The 22,938-nt window shown below is 34.4% G+C and overlaps 2 protein-coding genes across 3 annotated transcripts; both read right to left on the minus strand.

Annotated features, from left to right (window-relative positions):
* Positions 1 to 397: 397 nt before the first annotated feature.
* Positions 398 to 14,410, minus strand: LOC101205105 (protein SHORT ROOT IN SALT MEDIUM 1). 2 transcript variants are annotated; one of them, XM_011656979.2, is made up of 22 exons: positions 14,253 to 14,410; positions 13,986 to 14,100; positions 13,165 to 13,362; positions 9,600 to 9,896; positions 9,361 to 9,461; positions 8,406 to 9,137; positions 8,263 to 8,308; positions 7,078 to 7,170; positions 6,935 to 6,990; positions 6,506 to 6,623; positions 5,529 to 5,740; positions 5,000 to 5,063; positions 4,711 to 4,884; positions 4,024 to 4,054; positions 2,765 to 3,933; positions 2,593 to 2,667; positions 2,375 to 2,449; positions 1,938 to 2,285; positions 1,136 to 1,420; positions 962 to 1,003; positions 789 to 851; positions 398 to 693 (listed from the first exon to the last, which is right to left on the minus strand). In XM_011656979.2, the coding sequence occupies exons 2-22, from the start codon at positions 14,058 to 14,060 to the stop codon at positions 604 to 606; spliced, it is 4,344 nt and encodes a 1,447-aa protein (XP_011655281.1). In that variant the 5' UTR covers positions 14,061 to 14,100; positions 14,253 to 14,410; the 3' UTR covers positions 398 to 603. The 2 variants fall into 2 exon arrangements, with proteins under 2 accessions (XP_011655281.1, XP_031741045.1); XM_031885185.1 differs by having other exon boundaries at positions 13,986 to 14,093; positions 14,253 to 14,394.
* A 3,171-nt stretch (positions 14,411 to 17,581) lies between these two features.
* LOC101205819 lies at positions 17,582 to 22,003 on the minus strand. Its single transcript, XM_031885607.1, has 9 exons — positions 21,856 to 22,003; positions 20,913 to 21,452; positions 20,649 to 20,798; positions 20,310 to 20,462; positions 19,841 to 20,035; positions 19,256 to 19,354; positions 18,922 to 19,134; positions 18,462 to 18,799; positions 17,582 to 18,369 (listed from the first exon to the last, which is right to left on the minus strand). The coding sequence occupies exons 2-9, from the start codon at positions 21,421 to 21,423 to the stop codon at positions 17,746 to 17,748; spliced, it is 2,283 nt and encodes a 760-aa protein (XP_031741467.1). The 5' UTR covers positions 21,424 to 21,452; positions 21,856 to 22,003; the 3' UTR covers positions 17,582 to 17,745.
* Between the last annotated feature and the right edge of the window lie 935 nt (positions 22,004 to 22,938).

Here is a 22,938-nt window from a genome sequence, read left to right on the forward strand (position 1 = left end):
GGAAAGAGGCAATGTTTTAGTAAATAAATATATCACAGAGAAGGTAAGTCAAAGATGATGAAATATAAAATTACATATTTGTAAAAAGAATACTATATCAAAATTCTTCAGTTGAATGATACGGTTGTAAATACACGTATACCATTGTCTCAATCACAAAAATAAATAATAAAAAGGACACGTTTGTCTTGGCTCTCTTCTTATCTTGTGGTGAGATTGCAATGGGTACAAAAAGAAGAATGAAATTTCTTATTTGTTTTCAACTATGGAAGGGCAAAGGGGTTTGATGTCTCACCAATAGTTGTTCTCTTCCCTTTAGGCATCATTTTTCTTTCCAAGAAGTTAATAACTAAAAATCTCCGACAGACAGCCATGCAATAAAAAGAAATTGGAAGAATTGTGGTGGTAAACAGGCCGCGATCACATTTATCTTCATCTTCAAGGGTTGAGAGAAAGTTTTAATCTAAATATGAACATAACCATAGAAAAATTCAAAACTGCCCAAATCTTCAAAGTTTCAGGCAAGAAAACAAAAAATATTAAATAAAACAAAAAAGAAAAAGAAAAAAACCCAAGTCTGTCAGTGCTCCATACAATACAATTTCAAATGTCAGACATTCGTACAAGTTTGCCATAGAGGATTCGATCATCTCTTCCAGTATTGCTTTCTAACAGTGCACTGTGAACCAGTTCCTGATATGAGAAAAACAAAAACCATTTTATTTATCAAAGTTTTAAATCATAAGTAAAGTTGAATCATTAACTTGGCCTTTCATTTTCCTACCGACCTTTACATCCCTGTGAGAAAGGAACTTCCCCATATTGTGGATAACCATTCTCATATCTTCAACCTGATAACAACACAAAAATTACAAAAATTCCTCAATCTAATGTTTTCATTTTCTTTCATTCATTGAATGTTTTGTTCGAACCAACAAGAAATGAATCCAAACAGATTTACCCGAATATAGCCAACCAAGTTCCGATCGAAGAACCTGAATGCCTGTTTTTCAGAAAACCAAAATTAGCAGTTAGAAATAATGTAAAAGGTAAAGTTTCCACAGATCAATTTGGAGTATTGAAGAGTTAGGTTGGAAGGTTGGTAAAGAGTTAGGTTGGAAGGTTGGTAAAGCACCTGCAGTAGCTCCTTGTCTACCACTGCCTCCTTGGGAGGTGAAACTTCTTTCTTCTTCATCTCCACCTCCACCCCTCTTTTATCAGACTCCGTTGCTTTCTTGCTAGCACTCTCCTGGTTCGACCCCTTGGTTTCTTCTTCTTCAGGTATATTGCCTGCAACCTTTTCAGACACAACATTGGCAGTCTGCGCCTCTTTGTTCAGTTCAGTTTTAGCATCCTCTTCATTGGTTACCATTGTAGCATCCTCTTCATCGTTGGTTTCAACTGTAGCATCCGCTTCATTCTATTACCACAACCAAAACATAACATTATTTCAAAATAATGTCTAGGAGATATAAAAAAATACAATATCTTTCTAAAGGACTTTTTGACGAAGAGATTATTTGCCCTAAACTATGCTCCCCCACCAAAATCGTTCTAGTATTAAAAGAAAAAAACTAATAATTAAAAAATATAAAGAAGGGCACAAGGACACCGCCCACTTCAGAGCCTGGACACACTTTCTGAGAGATTGTCGCTACTGTAATCATAAACTTAATTTTTAACCTTTTAACATTAAAAAAAATACTACTAAGCTTATTGGGTGTTCTCCTTAACCTTTTAACATTAAAAAAAATACTACTAAGCTTATTGGGTGTTCTCCTCTTATGGGTCTATACCCTACTACTCTTAGATATTTCATTTTATTCATGAAATGTTTCTTATATAATTAAATTTTAACTTTACAAAATCCAAATATGCAAGCATTTCCTTCCTAGTGATTCTATGGTGGGTGGGGTGAGAAGAGAGAAGAGAGATGCCTCATTAGATGAATTGTGTCGAGAGCTGGTGTCGTCCATTTCCTCATATTCTTCAGGATCTTCCTCAGGGTCTTCCTCAGGGTCTTCTTCAGGCTCATCACCATAATCTGTTTCAGTTTCCATCTTTGTCTCATCCACATGAGTAGCCAAGTCATTCCCCTCCACTGCAGGTGTTTCAGCATCTGCTTGCGACAGAGTTGATGATTCTGGTTCCGTAGATTTATTTTCAATAGGAATGTCTGTTGTCTTTGGCCGTTTTGGTGATGATTTTTTATTGTCTTCCTTGTGGATTTCCTCCCGTTGCCGTTTTCGCTGATTTCTCTTTGCTACAAACTTGACACGCAATTTCTATGCCAAAATAAAAGATAGGAATAAATATATAAAGCTTTATATTACCATCACAACAATAATTTAACTGCCACGAAGGCTCATGCAACCTGGAGGAAAGTTAAAATACGGGATCCCATCTGATACTGAAGCATTTCATAAAATGACTCAGCAAAGAGTGATAGCTGTAAAGAAAAAAGAAAATGTCAAGTAGGCAATAATGAAGAAACCAGTAAATATTGCCTTCAATCAGTAAATCGAGAACATCAATTTTAAGAACTTTAGCAAGAGAGACGGCAGTGAATTTTCCTTGCAGCAGTAAGGGTACCTCAAATGTTGGTTCTTCAATGTCTTTGTCTGTATACTCCAAGAGCGAGTCAAGGGAAAGCGACAATGATCGACACTGTTGCATAAATAAAAATAAGTTACAACTAAGATATGTTGTTATGGAATGCACTTTAGGTATTCATGTAAATGCATCTTAGCTAAAATAAACCTACTTTGGAATCCTTGCTCCATCTTGTTTGTAGTATCAGCCCAGGATGTCTAGGAGGTTCTTCAGACTTTCTCTTTTCTTTCAAATCTTTGTTTGGTTTGCTTCTCGACTCATCTTTACCCATTTTCTCTTTCTCATCTTTTGATTGTTCACCATCTCTAGATCTTTCTTTCTTTCCATCACTACTATCTTTCTCACCAACTTTTTGTTTGTCAATCGAAGTGGTCACAGGATTGGCTGCCTTGCCAGTGTCATTGTCATTCTTCACGGCAGGCTCTTTCTCACTCTTCTTCAAATTTACAGAATCACGCCGTTTTAACACAGCAGGGGACGTAGAATTTGATTTAGGAATCTTCTTTTCTTGTTTATCATCTGTAGCGGACTTGTTTTCTTGTTTATCATCTGCAGTAGATTTTTTTTCTTGTTTATCATCTGCAGTGGATTTCTCTACATTATGTGTTTCATCTGCTGTAACCTTCTTCTCGTTTGCATCACCACCTTCACCCTTTTTAGAAACTTCCTCAACAGTAACTTTCTTTTTAGGTACCCTCTTAATTACTTTCTTTTTCACTGTTGTTTTCACAACAGGATCTTGACCTACTGCTGCATTGAGATCTGAATTATCCTTAGACTTATCCTCAGAGCAGTTCACTTCGTTTTCTACTTTTGGAAGTGTATCTTTATTTTTTTCATTCTGAGGACTTTTTCCCACCCGTTTAATTACTTTTTTCTTTCCAGGAGCCTTGACAGTAGCAGAATCATTTGAAGGTTGATCAGAAGGAAAGTCAGAGATCTGCTCTCCATCAACCTTTTCATCCACTTGGTCATTTTTCTTGCTGGCTGCAGCATCACCAACTGTTTTGGCCTTTTGTTTGATAATTTTCTTGACAATCTTCTTTTTTCCAGATTTCACAGCACCACTTTTCGGTGTACTACCAGAAACTTCTTGATCTGGTTTCTCAACATTCTGAGCTTCCTTGCCTCTTTCATCTCCATCCTTGCTTTCAAGTTTTGAGCTACTTCCAGTACCCCTTCCCTCGGATGTATTCCCTTTGTCCCCTTTGTCACTCTTTTCCTTTTGATCTATGTCTGCTTGTCTGATTGACACAGTGTGTTGCTCTTTTTCAAATTTATCAACGCTCTTAGTATCTTTTGTTGATTCTGCTTCTTTGACTATACAAAATATAGCAGGGATGTTAATATTTTGGTAATAAAGAATAAGGTCAATAGTATCTTTCAAGTAGATCAGCAACAGAAAAGTACCTTCCATCCCTTCCTTTGCTTCCTTGGATGTCTGAGATTTCAACTTGTTAATATTAGTGCCAAAATTTAAAAGAGAAATAATGGGTCTAATAACTTAATATGAGACAAGGCAACCGTGTTAAAGAAAGCTTCCAAGGACAAGGAAAATGAATTTGCAAATGACTGAACAAAATGTTGCCCCACATGAAACTTTTAAATTGGAAGTAGCAAGCCACCCCCCATGAGGAATATTTTCTCAAAAGATTCAGCACAAAGTTCAGCACGTGACATAAATAAAAAACTTTGATTTGAAAAGGTATACAATACGAAATATATATACATACCAATCTTTGAACAACGTAACTTGAAAGGAATCAATGAATGTCAATGACAGAGAAGCTACATTGTATATAAAAATTTCGGTAAATCATATACAAAAGAAATTCATATCATTAATTAATGTTTGGCAATCTTTTCGCCCAATCAACAGTTTCTCTCAGTAATGCCACAACATCTGGAATATCATCCTTATCATTTGGAATGTTCCAGTCCAAGTTGCATTACGCATAACAGCATTTAAAAGCATTGTTTTTCTTTAATAGGTAGCAGCTAACAGCCACGAGTTCTTGTAATAAAAACAGAAGAATAATAATATGCCTCAGAGTTCATGAAAGCTTCTACTTAGAACGAAACAATTGAAATGCTAACCTCCTTTTTTAGTGCAATGTGGCGCTCTCTATCAGCAATAGCCTTTTTATGGGCAAGCCATTGTTCCTTCCACGCATTTAATGAAGGGAGACAATCAGATAAATCTGGAACAAATAGAACAGAGACTTCTTTATGGCTGAAAACCCCATCCTTGCCATATCTATCATAATGTATCTGATGAGACAAACAAATACCCTCAAGTGTCAGCTCTTTAGCTACAAAAGATAAACGAAGATACTCAATATACAGGTGACAGACAAATCAGGTTTAACAGCAGTGTACATATGACCTCTAAGAAACGATTCCAGTGCTGGCAGTTTTGCAAGTCTAGTTGCGTAACATCCTTTGCATATCTGAATACAAAGAAGGCACAAGTAAGACAAAGCAGCAATGCTCTTATAAAGCTCAATCCGCAGTGAAGTGCAATAGTCTTCTAGAACTTAAGTGCAAGAACATGGCTTCTTTTTGTGAGATACATTATATATAAAAGTACATAAAGAAGTAAAAGCATAGTTGAAGGGGAAATATGAGAAAAAGACCCCTAAACTCAAGGCATTTTGCTCTTAGACTTAGTAAATTAGATTTATTTTTTAATTAATTAAGAAGAAAAAACCTAATTATTACTCTTTTTAAAAAATAATGAAAAAGTCCCAAGGCCCAAGGTTTTGAGCCTTGGAGATTCACAAAAAAAATGCGCCTTATTTTGTTAGCCTCACTTTTTCAAGCTCGTGCACCATACATAAGCCTAGGCCTGCACCCAGGAGGGCTTTTCAAAAGATTGTTCTCATGTACAAAGATAGAGAGCACATAGCACAAACCTAAGGGCCGTTCGGACTAAAGCATCATCATCAACTGAAGGATCACCACCATCAGACGATTGCCATGGACCACCAATTGCCATGAAACTGCGGTCTTTCTTAAGAATGGCAAACCTAAGGATATTGCAAAAGTGGGGTATGCGGTCATCCAAACTTCTCTCAGAAGATAACTCCTCAAGAGCATTTTTACTGATGCCACTCATCAATATAATCTGAATCAGGAAATAAAATAGATAAATGATCAGCTATAAATGTCATCACCTACTTTAAATCCAAAATGGAAGAGAGGCTGGAATAAAATTAAAATAATCAATTGTAGTGAGAAAAAATATGCACAAATAGACAGATACAGAAATGCATTTTCCACCAATTATAAAGCCATTCATGTACAATGGTCCATCAAATTTTGAATTAATGCATCTATCTACTATGATGCATGAGCATTCACTTCAACTTCCTTGTTCTGCATCCACAATAGCAGAACAGGTGAGTGGTGACTAGTAGCATAGTCAATCTTCCAGGCTCAGGGCAGGGTTCCCAAAATTTGGTCCACAAGAACACCTTTCTCAGACTTATAGCTATGATCAAGTGTAGTACTAGAACCTGTTCTCATCAGTAATATTTCTTCCATAAAACATCATTTCTCCATTTAATGCAACAAAAAACAGCAATAATATCACCAAAGAAAACATTTTATTACCCATATCTTCAATATACATCATTCAGGGAAATAAATTTGTATTCTAAAATTTGTAATGATATATTCATTAGGGAAAAAAACCTTAAATTTCAAGGAAATGTTACAAGAAGAAAAGGATCATTAAAGAAGGCAAAGGTATTATTGACCAGCGGAGTATACTTTCTTGAATAACAAGCAAAAATCAAAGCACATTTTCCAGAAGGCACAAGAACTTAAGGAATCCATGAGAAACAGATTGATTGCAGTGAGCATCAGCAACATTTTCCAAGCAACCTACCTTCACATTCCATACTGTATTCACATTATTTGATTTCTCCAGTTCTCTTGCCATAAGTTCATCGAAATGCTCTTTTGATGCAGATACAGTCCCTTCTTCAATAAAATCATGCTCAAAACTGCAACAACAAGATGGCATTACTGTTAGATTGCCACTTATTCTTTCCTTAAAACACTCTTTGATCAACAAATTCAGAACTCACAAGCATAACATCCGCAAGTAATAAGTATGCAAAAAGGAAACAGATGCTCAAGATACTGTTTATTATATAGCGAATGCTCAACCAAAATGGGGCCATGTAATACAATTTCCAGCCCTCAACTTCGACAAAAAAGGGGGGGAGACAAAAAAGTGCATGAACACTATTACAGTGCACTCCCCAAGAAGTTACAAGAAAAGGTTCAAAGTACACAAGGAAAAAATAAATACCTGACAGGAGTGTGTATAGAAAGGTTGAGTTTCTCCTTTGGCCAATTAACAATAACCTAGATTAATTGAAAACATCAGGTCCAAAGATCTACAATCAATCAATTAATGAAATCATCTAAACACATATAACACAAAGAATGCACCTTTGAAAACTCAGGGGATACAAAGAGTCGGGGATATCGCTTCTCTAGTGACAAATAATCCCGCTGTGTATCAACTAAACTGTGTGTGTAGACCTGCAAGTAATGATAATTAATACCCACAAAAGGGAGGGGGAGCCAAGAATCACAACAGAAAATTATTGGTTAAAACAGAAAAAAGATGCAAAAGCAAGAAGAAAGCTACAAAGAATAGACGAATGATTTCCATGGTGCAGCAACAACAATTTGCTTTCATAAGATTCTTATCATCCTAACACGTTCTTACTCAACTATTATGCATACAAGAAAAATTAGCAATCATTAGAGTCAAATAAAAAGTAAAAAGAAATTTCATTCCTGATTTTTTAGATAAACAAGGAAGTACAAGATAAAAATCAACTCCTAATGTATTCCAGGAGCTCGGAAGATTGGCCACGCTGCTCCCAGAAACAATGCATGATTATATCACAATTGCAAAACGAACAATATGCCTTAAGAGCAGCTTGTTCCAGAGAAATGGAGATTCAAGGAAGGAAATGAGCAATGGAATCCAAGTGGAACCGATGAAGAACATGAAAACACTTCAAGGTAGGTAATATATCAGGATTGCAAAAATATAAAATAGAAAAAGAGGAGAAAAGAAGTATCAGAGTAATTTGTTCCAGAAGAGCTGGAAAGTCAAGGTAGGCAATGAACAAATAAAATTGTGGAGGAGCAAATGGCTTGCAGAAAAAAAAAATGAATGCAAGAGTAACTTTTGGAAAGTGAAGAAACATATAATTAGGTGTAAGGACATATGGAAGGAAGGATAAGAAACTGGGGTTATGACTAGAAAACCCTCCTTTTTTGCCAAGGTAGTGAACAAAAGGAATCCAAGTCATCAATGAAAAGGAATAAGAAAACCAAAGGAGAAAAACAAATCTGGTAAGTGAAGGAATACCGAATCAGACCCAAAATTATGGAAAACAGGGAGATGAACCAGGGTTTAGATAATTAGGATTCAACACTAATTCCAGGCCAAGAAGCAATGGAGAGAATAAGATGGAGAAAATCTGAAGCAAGCGCGAATTAAATCCAATAAAGTCTAGTCCAGTCCCTAAACTACACACTTGAACAGGTAGGAACCAGATATTTAATGGGATATATCACGCCAGAATCATTGAATGACTGAGCTCCAGATCTTTTTACCTTGCTGACATATTCTCTCCTTTTTTCTTTAACGGGTGAGTGATGCCTTCAGCATTAAAGAACACTGAGTTAGTTATAACGGACCAATAAAAGATTCTGCATGGGGAACTATACGAGGGTCAAAAATAAACATCAAGATCCACCTATGCAAAGCTTCATAATGTGGAGAATCTCGGCGTAGTGATCTCCCCTCCTTAGTCAAAGAGGAACCACGTCTGTCCTTAGAAACTCTTGGTGGAGTGCGTTCACGCCTAATTTCGAGGCCACGTTTGAATTCTCTGTCTCTTTCTTTCTGCCTTTCCAAGATGCGCTCTCTTTCCCGTTCTCTTTCTCGTTCTCGTTCTCTTTCTCTTTCCCTTTCGCGTTCACGTTCTCGCCGTTCTCGATCCCGCTCTCGTTCCCTTTCCCTTTCCCGTTCTCGTTCTCGTTCACGTACCTTCTCCCTTTCTCGTTCTTTTTCTCTAATGCGAAAACGCTCCCTTCGACGTTCCTCCTCTCTAAGCTCAAATTCTCGAAGGTAACCAGCTCTATCATCTTTGTGTTCATCAATCCTTGGATGGCTACTATGAGTCAACATACTGCCTGAATAATCTGACTCAAGAGAAGCTCCATGAAGCCCTTTCCCTGCAGCATAGTCTCTACCTGGTGGCAAGCTCACCCCGTAACCTGGATTTGATGAACTCTGGGAGTAGATAAGTTCATCCACATTTCTACGCGGAGCAGCTCCTAAAATTGATGTTGAATGTTGCCCACTGTAAGAAGAACTAAGCACTGACACGTTGCGAGGATCAGCATCTACTCTTACTCCATAAGAGAGTAGTTCTTGGGTTGAGTGACGACTAGTAGCAGCTTTTGCTGCAAGATAATCATTTTGTCTGCCAGAAATGTCCCGCTACTTAGTGTCGTAAGAAACAGACAATCATCTTATTCATTCTATAGACTAACACCAATAAAAGCAGAATCAAAAACCTGAGAAATTCAGCTGTTATATCATTTTGACTATTGTAAGAGTCATATCGAACTTCCGAATTTCCATAGAAAAAATAAACCAACCTTGACTAATTGTAACACAAAAATGTGCTGACCAAAGTACTGTACCTTGAGCTCCCATCAAGGGCATCTGATTGTAGAGATTGAGCTTTAAGCAACTGCTCTTGACGAAGCAGGGACATCTGATCAACACGGTCATACGAGTCAGCCTGTTGGAACACAATAGAGAGAATACAATCAAGAGATACTCCTAAACAGATCATCCAAAGCTCATAGTTATCTTGAATGGAAAAGTTGAGAAAGGAAAAACATACGACCCAAAAAAAAAATTCCTATAGAAACCATACATGACGTTGATGCCCAAAACCAACAGAAGATTCAGAAAATCGCCCAGCCGCATCAGTGTTCAAATCCCTTCCTAAGTAAGCACTCTGACGTTCACTGTATTGTCGCCTATCAAGAGTAGGATATTCAGTGACCTTTTCAGTGAACAACTGATCAGTTCTATGTCCATAGCCATGGCTTGAAGATGACATATAGTCACTTGACAGATACTTGGGGGAATCGGCAATGGCTGAGGCATAGCCTCCCCGACCTTCCAAAGCTGATGGAACACTGCTACCTTTGGCAGTTAGTTGAGTGACCTGTATTCAGTAGAAAAGGTTAACAATTTAGCATCAATGTTTGACAAAAATGAGACCTCAATTATTCATCTACAATAATATTAAATTGCCGAGACCCTAAGGATGGCCCATAAGGCTGCATTGCAACTAACTTTGGCTCTGAATACAAAACTGGCAATACTAATGGAAGGAGAAATATAGTTAAGATGACAAAGAAACCTCTGATGTAATAGGGAATTCCAATATCGAACATCATATATCGTTATATATGGAAAGAAAACACTTATCGATAACTCAGAGATGCAACAAGTCAACCCACTACAAAAAAAAGTTAATGTCCTCAAAAGTCATATTCAGATAGTCATTAATAATGTTAGGACCAAGGTCACCAACCATTCAAAGAAGGTAATGCATTAGAACAATATTCATGCTTCTAGTACAAAATTCTCAACCCAAATAGGCCAGTTCACCATGCCTTTGGTAACATGCAAATCAAGTCAAGCTCTAGATTAAGTGCTCAATTAGAGCTCTTTAAAAAAATTTGTAAAAACGAGCCCAGAATAGGCCAATTCGCCAAGCCTTTGGTAACATGCAAATCAAGTCAAGCTCTGACTCAAGTGCTCAAATAGAGCTTCTAAAAAACTTTGTAACAATTGGGATATTATGAAATTATTTGCAAAAATATGGCATTTTTTGTCTTTATTGAGTTGCATCTCTTTGAGAAAAAGAAAAAAGAAAAAACACAACAAATATAGTGCCTCCTGAGGAAATGGCAACACACCAACAATAAGGAAATGGCATTGTTCCATTGACCGTTGGATTCTAGAGAACCAAAAGTCATAACCATCCAAATTATTAGAAAATAAATATTGATAATGTTATAGATAGAAGTATATGTTCTTAATAATTTAGATATTTTAATAAAAATGGTTTAGAATATGTATTTTTTTTCAATTTAGATTAACTTTTGGTTTTTATATTGATATAAACGAAAGTTTTTCATAATCACATAGGCATCTTCATTATATGCAATTTCCTTGTCGTTGTGCTGCATCTCTTTGCAACCCTATATTTGCTGCATTTTTTAAGAGACAACCCCAATAAATAATAAATAAAGGGACATAGAGAGAGAAAATGACCTTAGTTTTGAAAATAGTTTCAAAAGTGTCCACGGTTTTACCAAGTTATTTTTAAGAGCTCTTGTTAAGCACTTAATCAGTCAAGCTCACGATGTAGAAGAACAAAGCATGCAATAAAGAAACACGTGAGAATAATGGGTTCTAGCATCCTTTCTTCTAATTCATATTTCCCAAATGTTTCTTTCATCTTTTCTCAATATTGTTTAGTAGTCTCTTTGTCAATTTATTTTTAAGAGCTCTTGACAAGCACTTAATCAGTCAAGCTCACGATGCACAAGAACAAAGCATGCAATAAAGAAACACGTGAGAATAATGGGTTCTAGCATCCTTTCTTCTAATTCATATTTCCCAAATGTTTCTTCCATCTTTCCTCAATATTGTTTAGTAGTCTCTTTGTCAAGTTCCATAATCTGTTAGGTCTTGTTTTCAATTATAATTTTAGACACTGATGTGATTTTACAATAAGAATACTACAGAATTAGGAACACGATTCTTTTCAACTCATTATATAAAAAAAATGATTTTTTTGTATTCATGATTTTATTCCCATTAAAAATAAGGCACTTAAGGCTTACCCCTCGCCTTTCCATCAAAAGAAAATACTCGAAGCCACCTTCTTTCTTTAGAACTAAACTCAGGATGTTGCTCTCTTACTATAGATTTAAGTCAGAATAGTTTTAACAGTGTCATCCATTATTGACAACTTTCTTTTTTCATTTTTAACCAATCAACCTATATGGTGCCGATTGACAATGGTCTTTTAGGAGGGAGTTTCCTCTACCATAACCACAAGAGGAGTTTTGTACGTATGGTCTTTTAAGCTTAAGAAATTGTTGACTCTTGAAACTAATTCAAACTCCTTATGAAAGCTACACTTGAGGCCCTTTTGGTTTACATGAACAATCACCTTACATTAGGAAAAAAAATTGAAAGAATACAAGAGCAGCTATTTGTTTGGTCTCTATCTGGGTTATGAACTTCAGGATGTAAATTTCTACTTTCCACAAAAAAATTAAAAGTGAATTTCGTGCTCCAAAGAAAGGGAAAATAATTTGGCCCAAATGTAAACGCAAAGATCCTTGCTGCCATCAGTTGAATCTATTAAAAATAAAATAGAATAATGGAAAAAAATATGTTTAGTATGTTTATATATATATATATATATAAGGATCCTCACTGGCAGGTTGTACATCTTACAAGGAAGTTGTTGAAACAATTGGGCCCGACGTTTCCATGATCAAGCTGCCAAAAATTCTCAACATATCCAATATATTTAACATTTCAAATTTGTCTAAACATCAACTGCAATAGATGGCCAAGCGGTCAATTGGTGCTAGTGTAAAAATCAATGAGCTTTGAAAGAAATGGGTTCAAACAAAAATAGCACTTACCTAGGATTTAATGCCTATGAGTACCCAAGAAAATCCTTTTCTTTTTTTCTTTTAATCCTTCTCAGTCAACTCTGTCTTTGTAGATTATGAAATTATGAAATTCTGTACTATCTTATGGATTTATTTTGGTAAGTCTCAATCTACACTTTGTAGATTACGAAATTCTGTACTATCTTATTGATCATTGAAAAAAGTTTTGCTTCTTGTAACAGAAAAGGAAAATGAATGTAGAATGCATACTTTTAACATTGCAATCACCAATTTTTACCACACGATCTTAATTGGTGCATTCCTTATTTATCATGCAGGTTGCTATATTGCTAAGTTAGTCAGGATTCAGGAACGATCTTTCACCAAAGGCAGTTATGAGGCATTCCCATTTTTTGACAGACACTAACTTGTAGCCAGCTTCCCTCTTTAAAATAAGGTCAGGATATTTGGAACCAAATGGAATGAATCTTGATAAACTACTCTAAAATGTTGCACAAGAATACAACATTGGAAAGAGTGCAAGGTCGAGGAAAAAAGCACTACATATCCACCAAAACATGAACAGAACGTTACATGACTCAAAATAAGACAGGACGTTTTGCTACTCTGGGAATTCTGAACAGAACATTCGTCAATTCTTTCACATTAAGAAACCCACTTTCCCATATCCCCGTGAATTGGCAAAGAAACTCACTGGCATATATAAGACATGACCCAAATAAACATAATAGTCCAAGGGAAGTACAACTGAACAAGCGAGAACCTGACCTGTGGTTTGCTACTCAATGCAGTTGAGCTATAAACAGAACTATACTGTCCTCCATAAGTGGTGCTCGATGGATGTGACCTATATGCAGCAGTATCAGCTTCCTGTGAAGCTCCCAACATTGAGGAGTGCCTAGTCGCAATGGAGTGTTGTTGGGTGTCAGGTCCCCCAACAGAATTCCCAGGGTAGACATTTCCCAACTACAAAAGCACCAGAAAATGGTCAATTGGTCATAGTACGATAACAAGGATGAATGTAGTAATAAAGGTTTCAAACCTACAAAACAAATGAATCATCATTTATTTTTTGAATCGCAACAAATACAGGGTATGGGCATCTGAACTTTTCTTATCACAGAACTATGCTTATATTGGCAATAATCGTTTCCTATGTTTACAGTTGCTTAGTTTTAAACATCCCTTAAAAAATCCATAAAACTATTGAGTGCTGAAATAAAAGAAAGAAAAAAAATTCATAACCACGATATTCATCAATACTACATTTTCAAAATGTAATAAAATGTCAAAATAATGGGTAGGAGATCAGCTACCAGAAAAAGAATATGGAGAAACATTATTGAGTCAATAGCGTTTGATAAACCCAAACCAAAACAATCTTTCAGCTCATAAGAGAATTAGATATATATCACGTATTACACTTCTTGTATAAAATTCTAACCAAGATTATTGGGAACCAAATCAAATGATAACTTGGAGAGCGTATCAAAACATCAAGAATCGACGAATGTATGCGGAATAAAATATCAAGATACTGTTAATACGCAAAAGACATGCAGAAATTGAAAGCGAAGCGGAGAGCGTACATTTTGGCCATATCCAGTCTGCGCAGTATATGATGACTGCTGTCCATAGTTACCGGTGCCCCTAGATGAGTACATAGTGTTTGACGTTTAAAGGATAAAGGAAGAACCCTGCAAGCTAGAAATTAGAAATTGGCGTTAGAAATGATTGTCATCATCACAACGTAATAGAGAGCTCCATGAACATTGTAAGACCGAGATTGAAAATTGAAAAAATACGAAATGCAATACGAAATGGAGAAGGAAGGATGGAGATGAATTGATTCTTACTGGGGAAATGCGATATTGGAACAGCCAAGAAACTGAAGCCCGTCGATAAGATTTCGAGAGTTTGATAGGAAACCCTAGGAACATACGAAGATTGACCGGGAAGCTTACAACTCTATCAACTTTATAGTTTTTTTTTCCCCTCAAAAAGACTTTTATAATTGTGAACTTATTATATATATATACTTACTAGATTTTCTTTGCACGTGGTTCTTCTTCTTCTTCTTCTTTTTTAAAATTTTATTTTAATGGTTGTAATATATAAATTTTTTTTTCAACATGAGTTCGGCATTTTGTTCCTTGAATAAAAGGTTTCGGGTTCATATTTTTCACCCGTCAATTTACCACCTCCAAATTGTTTTTATGTTTTTTTGGTTCAGTTTAGCATATATGCCGTTTGATAGACAATCATATTGTGTTTTTAAAACTGTTTTCGAATTTTGTGATTCAAACGCTTATATGTAAGTCACATGTTCCCTTAGCCATACACATTATTGAACGGTCTCGTGCATTACAAAATTTTTAACATGATTTGAGAAAGTAACTGTTCTTCCACATGCGAATAGATAATCTGTTTGAGATACAACTTTGTGTAGATCAAGTAAATATCTAAAATCTACAAAATCAACCAAGTCAAAGTTTGATTTATTTGAATAAAATGAACTCATATCAATTGTTCATCGAATATAACAAAGTATATGCTTAATTCCATTTCAACGTCTTTTTTGTTGAGATGAACTATATCTAACTAATAAATTTACTAAAAAAGTAATATTTGGTCTTGTATTATCAAGAAAACATATAAAGCACCAATTGCATTGAGATATGGTACTTTTGGACTAATAAGTTATTCATTATTATCTCGATGTCGAAATATATCTTTCTTCACATCTAGTAAACTAATGTTCAATGGCAAGTTTTTTACTTCTAAGAACTTGTCACTCACTGAGTTTTAGCGCTTATGTTTTCAATGGCCCCCCCACCCCAGTAGTGATCAATCTCCAAGCATTTTTTGAGCTCATTGTTAGCAATTGTATATGCCTAAGCTTCTCGTTTTTTTTTTTTTTTTTGTATGTATATACCTAAGTTTTGTTTTACATTATGAAGTGTAATTTTCATCTCTTTTCAAGTTTGGCTAACATATATTTTAGAGAGATGTTGTCGAATTTTCAATAGAATTTTATAAAACCTATTCACTTGGCTCTTAGTTTGAAAATGTCGTATTCAAAAAGTGTTTTCATGCCACAATCTAGGTTAGAGGGGAAGACCTAGAATGTGGTCTTGTAATTTTGAACTAATTCTAAATAGTTTAGAATCGTAATCACTTACTGATTTAAAATCATAACAAGTAGTAGAAGAAAACTTAAAAGAAGAAAACTTTCTGGTAGAGCCTATGAATGTGTCTTTATAAGTTATGTCTTAAATAGTCAATGCCTATAGGTTTATGACCTAGTAAACTAAGTAGGCATTGAATCAAATGATGTTGATTTCTTTGAAGAGAGATTTCCCTTTAAATCAAGAAATAATGGTGTTCACGATTTAGTAGTTTAACTCTAGATAAAAATCCTATATCAACTGAGGAAGCTAACCCATAATATAAGAAGCAAAAGAACTAGAATAATCTATATAGTATAAATGAGTGTTCGTGACTTATCCACACTAGAGAATCTGTAAAGGTGGATTAACATGGAAGTGAGATGGAAATGCAAACTAACTTATATGTAAGAAATGGGTGAATGAACGTCTATGCACTACTAGGCAATTAAACAATATGAAAGCCTTGATGTGATATAACTTAGTTAATTGGCTTATGATTAAGGCGAGCACTTCTCGATGTCTTTGATAACTTGTAAAAATAATAGTTATTGTGGTCTTTTATATAAAATAATGAGACTAAAACGCACAGTAAAAATGTCAAAATGCTTATCTTGTGTTGAAAATCCATAAATATTCGAAATTGCATTTTACATAAGCCTTCATGCATATTTTACCATATTTTTAATGTCTTAACGTAGGATTATGAACAAAAGAAGAATCTAGCGAATCGCAAGGAAGCTCGCGCAAAGGCTAAGTGAGAAGACCAAGCATATCAATTTAAGCTTTGGCTTTAGGGTTGTTTCAAGTTAGTTTTTGACAATTGAAGTTTTAGGATTTTCTATCAATCTAGTCTCATACCATTTTTGCAATTCTTGATTCAAGGTTGCATACCAAGAACATTCATGTAAATTTGATCACCTTGCTTGTGGAGTGTTCGAACTTAGAGTGAGGAACTTGATTTCTTTATCTCTTTGTCTCTAATCAAAGGGTAATTTAAAGGATAATTTTTAAAAATAGTAGATTTTATAAAATATTTACAACATATATCAAATTCTATCACTCATAGTCATTGATATACTATAATGATAGAAGACTATCATTGACAGAATCCAAAATTTTGCTATTGCTTGTAAATATTTTAATTTACTTTGCTATTTTTAAAAATGCCCTTAATCTAAATCTAATTTGTTCCATTGAGATGTTGTCAAATTGGTTTGTTCTAATTATCTCTTGGTCTTTGATCAAAGAGTAATCCAAATCTAATTCACTCCTTTGGAATGTTGTATTGATTTCTCCTTACTTCTTAGTCTTCCATTAAAGGATAATTCGATCTAATCCGTTCTCTTGGGATGTTGTCAAATTGATTAATTTAGGGTTTTAAAATTTGATATTTAAGGGCTCACCAACTGGGTTCCTAATTATTAAATCCTAGTGTTTTCGTATCATTAGAGACTATAACATTACTACAAATTAATAAAATCAACTTCATTCTCACAAATTAATTTTCTCAAAATATTATGTGGGCACGTGGTGAGGAAGTTTAATAGTATATATAGTACTATTTTAATTTAATTTAATTTAATGATTTATTCTTAGATGCATTTTTAAAAATAATATAATAAATTAATTTTGGATTCTACCAATAAGAGTCTTACCCTACCATATCATAGTTTTTGTAAATATTTTGTAAAATTAGTTATTTTTGAAAATTTCTACTATTCTTTTGTAACATCATTTCAACTTCCATCGTTCTAAGTGTTAATGAGTTAATGATATCTATTTCAAGAATGCTTTTTTTTTTTTTTCAGTTGAGCTATATGTTCTATGATTGACCTTATTGTTTTGTCAGTGGTTGACATGATTGTTGAAAATGAGGATTTCACTGAAACAAACTCAAGTTTTATAAGTAGAAAACGTCCAGAAACACATAGAAAAGGGATAGTACTTACATGTCATCTTGCATCCATAAAACTCATTTAATTGTCCAACCATATAGCTATACCTTCTCGTTTCAATTTTTTTTTTTTTTAAATATGCATATATTTTTATCTTTCATTTGCTATATGATTAGAGTGAGTTGAAGAACAGATGATTTACATTCGTCTATTACAAACAAAACCAAACACAGTCCCCGTAGAAAAAGAAAGAAAAAGAGAAAACACGCACACACAACCAAAAACTAGGACGATGCATCAATTTTAACGATTTCCTTTCTTCTTCTAAGATGTTTTACTGAGAATGCAAAGAATAGATCAAAGTAAAGAGGGAGTTCCACTATAATAAAAACTAATGCGGCAGGGAGAGAAGCTGCAAGGTAGACGACAACTGCCACATTATGAATGTGAGGACCGAGCAAAAAGTTGTGGCTGGCACAAAATGAAACCAACATGGCGATGATGGAGAAGAAAAGTGAGGAGAATCCCATGAGAAGTTTCCAAGGCAAATCCGAACTAAACTGTTCTTCATCAAATCTCGAAGTTAGAATTGCAAGAAACATGATCAATGAAGTTGTGGAGAGGCAAAGGGCAATGGGGGAAGCTACGGTAAAGATAAAAAATCCTATCTCCTTTTCAAATGGAGGGGTGCCATTGTCACCATTGCCACCAGGGACGGTGGTGGCCGAAGCATACGCCACCGACACCACCAACGTAGCGAGTACAGAACAAGACTTAGAGGTCATGAACAGCCACTCTGCAGCAGCTTTCGCTAGATCCTGGTGGGTGTTGTGGAAGATTTTTTTCGCAAGCATTCCGTCGTTGTTGTATTGGACAAAGAAATTGTGATGCACTGAATTTCTTACATACTGATCATCATGCAACAATATATACATACATACATATATTATCATATTTAGGGGGAAATTGTTTTAATTTAAAAACGGTTATTGGCAAATACCTGATACCATTTAGCTTCCCACAGCATTTGTAAGGCGACTCCAGTGACGTGCCAAGACTTGTGAGTTTGGAAGCGAGCGGCTAGGTGCAAGGCACTGTCACCATTTTTATCCACCGCTCGAAATAGGGTTTCAAGCTTCCCAGTATTTTGTTTTAATAAAAAATTGTACACATCTGGTTGTCTATACTCTGCAGCCAAAAGAACGATATTCTTCTTGTCTTGGTCACTATCGTGAATCGCGAATGGAGATTGTTGGAAAATTGTGCTAACCATCTCCACCACCCCATACTTTGCTGCTAATAAAATCGCCGTGTCTTTTGCATTTCTCTTCACTTTAACTTAAATTAATGGTGTGTTCCCAAACATAGTGTAAAGGTGTGATTAAAAACCAAAATAAGGTAGAAATTAAAACAGGAGGGGTGAATGAGTGTAGAGAGGGTTAGTTAATTTAATTAATTACCTGGGGCAAGAGGGTTGCTGATGGAGTCACTGAACTCAATGTAACCTTCTTTTATAGTATAAGGATGGGTTTGGTCATTGTCTACGTTGGATGGCCTGGGAGAATCTCCATTATACTTATCGGGCAGAGCCAATTCTAGAAGTTTCTCCATCACTTGAATTGACCAAGTATGTTTCTGTTTCTGCTTTTTTAGCTTTTTAATTTTATGAAACCCTTCATTTTGTTTTAATCCACAAAAACAAATAACACTTAAATTCATTATTAATCAAATACTAATTACCAATTAACTCATTTCTAATCTTTTCATCAATTAGTTGATTTATTAATTAATTACCGAGTCCCAGAATGATCATGATTGCCATGAAAATCATTTGAAAAATGTTGATGCAGGTATCATAATTTTCTGGAAAAATGGAACTCGGGGGCCTCATATCTGCAATTAACAACATGCAATGAATTAGCCAAAATGACCCTACTTCAACTACCATTCCACTGTGTTTCTGTTAGTGACTACAAGGTTAAAAGCATTCAACTGGGTTATGAGTGGCTCAAAACTCGACTATAATACAAAAAATACATATACTATGTCGAATGAGAGAATTTCTTTTGGATCGAAATTGACCCAAATTTAAAACTATAAAAACCAAATTGTTATATATCAAAGTTTGGAAAATAAATTTTTTTACCCTTCTTGATCTTAATCCAAATATTTTGAATTCATGTTTAGCAGTTTGGAAAATAATATTTTCACTGTTATCAATCTTAATCCAATATTTTAAATGACTTCCTATTGCTTTATTTGGGTTGGTTTGCATAATTCATTAATAAAAGTTATTTGGGTTAGAGAAATTTATAACTCAAAGAATATATTCATCTAAGTTTATTTCCACCAATCCAACACCTAAGTTTTATTTCATACCGGATTGATGACCACCAGGTGGTTTGAGAAGTTGAGTATTGAAGGGAGAGTCTGCAGATTCATGGGTTTCTATAATTTCAATTCCTTCGTCCCCGTTTTTTTCAAGATCTGTGCTATCCTTAGCTGCATTATTGTAGTTGCGTAGGTCCACTGCTTCTTCCTTCTTCTTCTCCGATTTTTGTTTAGAAGTAATCACTGAAATTATTATAAAAGAGTTATTAATTATTATGAACAATAATAAATAGTGATGCTTTCATAAATATACCAAAATGACGCCCACAATATAGTAAAATTTATTTTATATCTAATCTATGACAAATGGTGATTAATAGAAAATAAAATTTTGTTATATTTCTAAATTCTTTCAACAATTTTACCAACAAAAGAAAAAAATTCACATCTAATATTAAAAACAATCCACTTCTAATATCGTCGGATATAAAATAATCAGTGGGTAGGGATTACGAACCCACTAAAATTCCATTCCACAAATATGTAAAGAAAGCAATGCAAGTGGCGTAGTTATTTGGAAAAGAAGAAGTAGCTTTATTTTGTTCCATGGACTTCTTTGCTTGGCGATGGGTTGATGCTGATTTGGGCTTCAGTTTATCCACACAAATACCTTTCAACAACAAAAAAAGTAATAATAATAATAATGCAAAAGAAAAGAAAAATCATTACTTGAGTCAAAAAGATAAAAAAGAAATCAATCGCTATGTTTAAGTTTTGGTGAAATATTAGCAGCAGCAGCAGCAGCTCTAAACAGTACTATGGAAATTAATATATTTTCCAAAAACACATTACTCACATCGATAGCAGATGTATTTCCATCCAGTGAGGTACACCCCACTTTTGAATGCAGATGGTTTAGTTGCAAGAATATGTAGAGGTGTGTTGCCTTCTTCATCTACCCAGCTAGCAGCCCCGTTGTTGTCGTGAATTATATCAAATGCCAAATCTGTCACAACTCAAATATTATATTCAACCTTGCTTTCATTTTTTTTATTTTTAAGAAAAACAATAGATTATTCAAACTTACGATAAAAAAAAATAATAAATAAAGAGAACTAACCAAGTTGCTCGTTTTTGAGAATACAATGAAGAATGGTATCTCCATCAATCTGCCTCCTGCTATTACTCTCAAATCGATTTTGGTCCATTTTACAGAAGTTATAAAGACAATAAAACGCATTCTTGTGGTCATGGAGGGCCGCCACGAAGAGCGGAGTTTCACCGTCTTTGTTCCTCTCATCAACTAATTTCTCATCTACCGAACCAATGATGCGACACATTCTAGCACATCCCACTAACGCAGCCACATGAAGAGGAGTGTCCCCTCTTTCATTTCTAATCTTAAGAATGTCCTTTCTTTCAAACATACAAATCGTTCTCACTAACCTTTCAACTACTTTTACTTTTTTGTCATATGCAGCCAAATGCAACGTCGTGTTGTTTCCATGGGTCAGCATCAAAGCCAAACCTTCTACATGTTCTCCACATTTCTTTATCACTTTCTTCCAATTCCCTATCCTAACATTTGTGTACAAAAGGTGTCGTAATTTTTCTTTTTCTTCGTTGTTCATCTTCTTTCTTCCCTCGTTTACGAATTAATCTGGTTCAAAACAATATAGTTAGATTTGTTAGAGGAATAAGAGTACATACAATCATAAAATTTTTGAGTCAAAGGTTTCATGTGTTGTATGGTTAAAACAAATTTTCTCATCCTAGTCTTTGAGTAGACAACCATTGTCTCCTAAAATTGAATAGATTACTTTTTTAATGAAAGAATCGTCATGTCCAAAAAAACAAACTATACTTTGTCAACATACCGAACTTCTACATATTCTTAAATAGAGAGAATTTTTTAGGGAAGAAAAAAAAAACGTTGATGAAAAACGTTACAATTTTAATTTAAGAAAATGGTAGTCTTGTCATTTTTTCTTCAAACATGCAAACTCAATGAAATGATATTAGAGAAATTGAAATGATACAATCCTTAACAAATAATCACATACCATTGAATTCAACACGGTTCAATTCTATATGATTTAGATCCGTTAGCTGACACTATCAACTCCCTCTCCTAATTTGATTAGTTTCTCTGCAACAAAAAAAAAAAAAAAAGAAGAAAAAAAAAAGGGGTTTGGATCTTAATTATCTAAGGCATTGCTTGGTTTGTATTTATAAAGATATGTCTACCTCATCATGATATACAAACTTTATGCATGCATGTATGTGTGCTTACATTATTCTTTATTCTCATACATCACTTGTTTCTATCAAACTTATATTTAAAGTACTCTTACCAATTTTTGTCCATATCTAAGCTAAAAAAGTAAAATCACATTTAGAATCGTTTTAAAAAAATTCTCTTCTTCAACCCCAAGCAATTTCTTAGTGCCAGTCAATTACCCTTTTACACATATGTTTTCACTATTTTTACATAGTTCTATTTTAAATAGTTTTGAATTTACCAGTTCTTTTCTTAAATATATCCAACAGTACTGAATCTTTTTTAATTAATTGGTGTATTGAAGTCTAGATTGGAAATAAAAAGGGTGCATACCAACAACCATAGTAATTTTTTTTTGGAAAATTGCAATGGATAACTCTTTTAGCAATAATAATTAAGGATATAGTAATATTTAAAAAATTGCAAATATAGCAAAACTATCTATGATAGACTTGTATCGCTAATAGACTTCATATGATATATCAGTGATAAACCAATATTTGCAACATGGTCTATCAGTGATAGCCTTATATCACTCATAGAATTTGACAAATTTTGCTATATTTGCAAATTTTTTAAAATTGTGCTATATACTTAATTAATTTGAATTTAATTGCTAAATTTGCAACTACCCCTCTATTAATTGGTTGAAGATTTTTTTTCTTCTTTTTTTCTTTTGTATTTTTGCATATGGGTGTATCAATAATGAAACAAATCCAACAATTAAGAATAATGCATGATTAGTAACAACTTGATTAATGAACGGAGAAGTTAGTGACCAAAACACCACAGTGGTGTAAGTTTCTCCTCTATTATGTAGGGCAATCATTCAATTTCTCCTTAAAATTATAAATGATCAATTGCA

Source organism: Cucumis sativus, chromosome 5, assembly GCF_000004075.3.
Source record: "Cucumis sativus cultivar 9930 chromosome 5, Cucumber_9930_V3, whole genome shotgun sequence".
Lineage (NCBI taxonomy): Eukaryota > Viridiplantae > Streptophyta > Magnoliopsida > Cucurbitales > Cucurbitaceae > Cucumis > Cucumis sativus.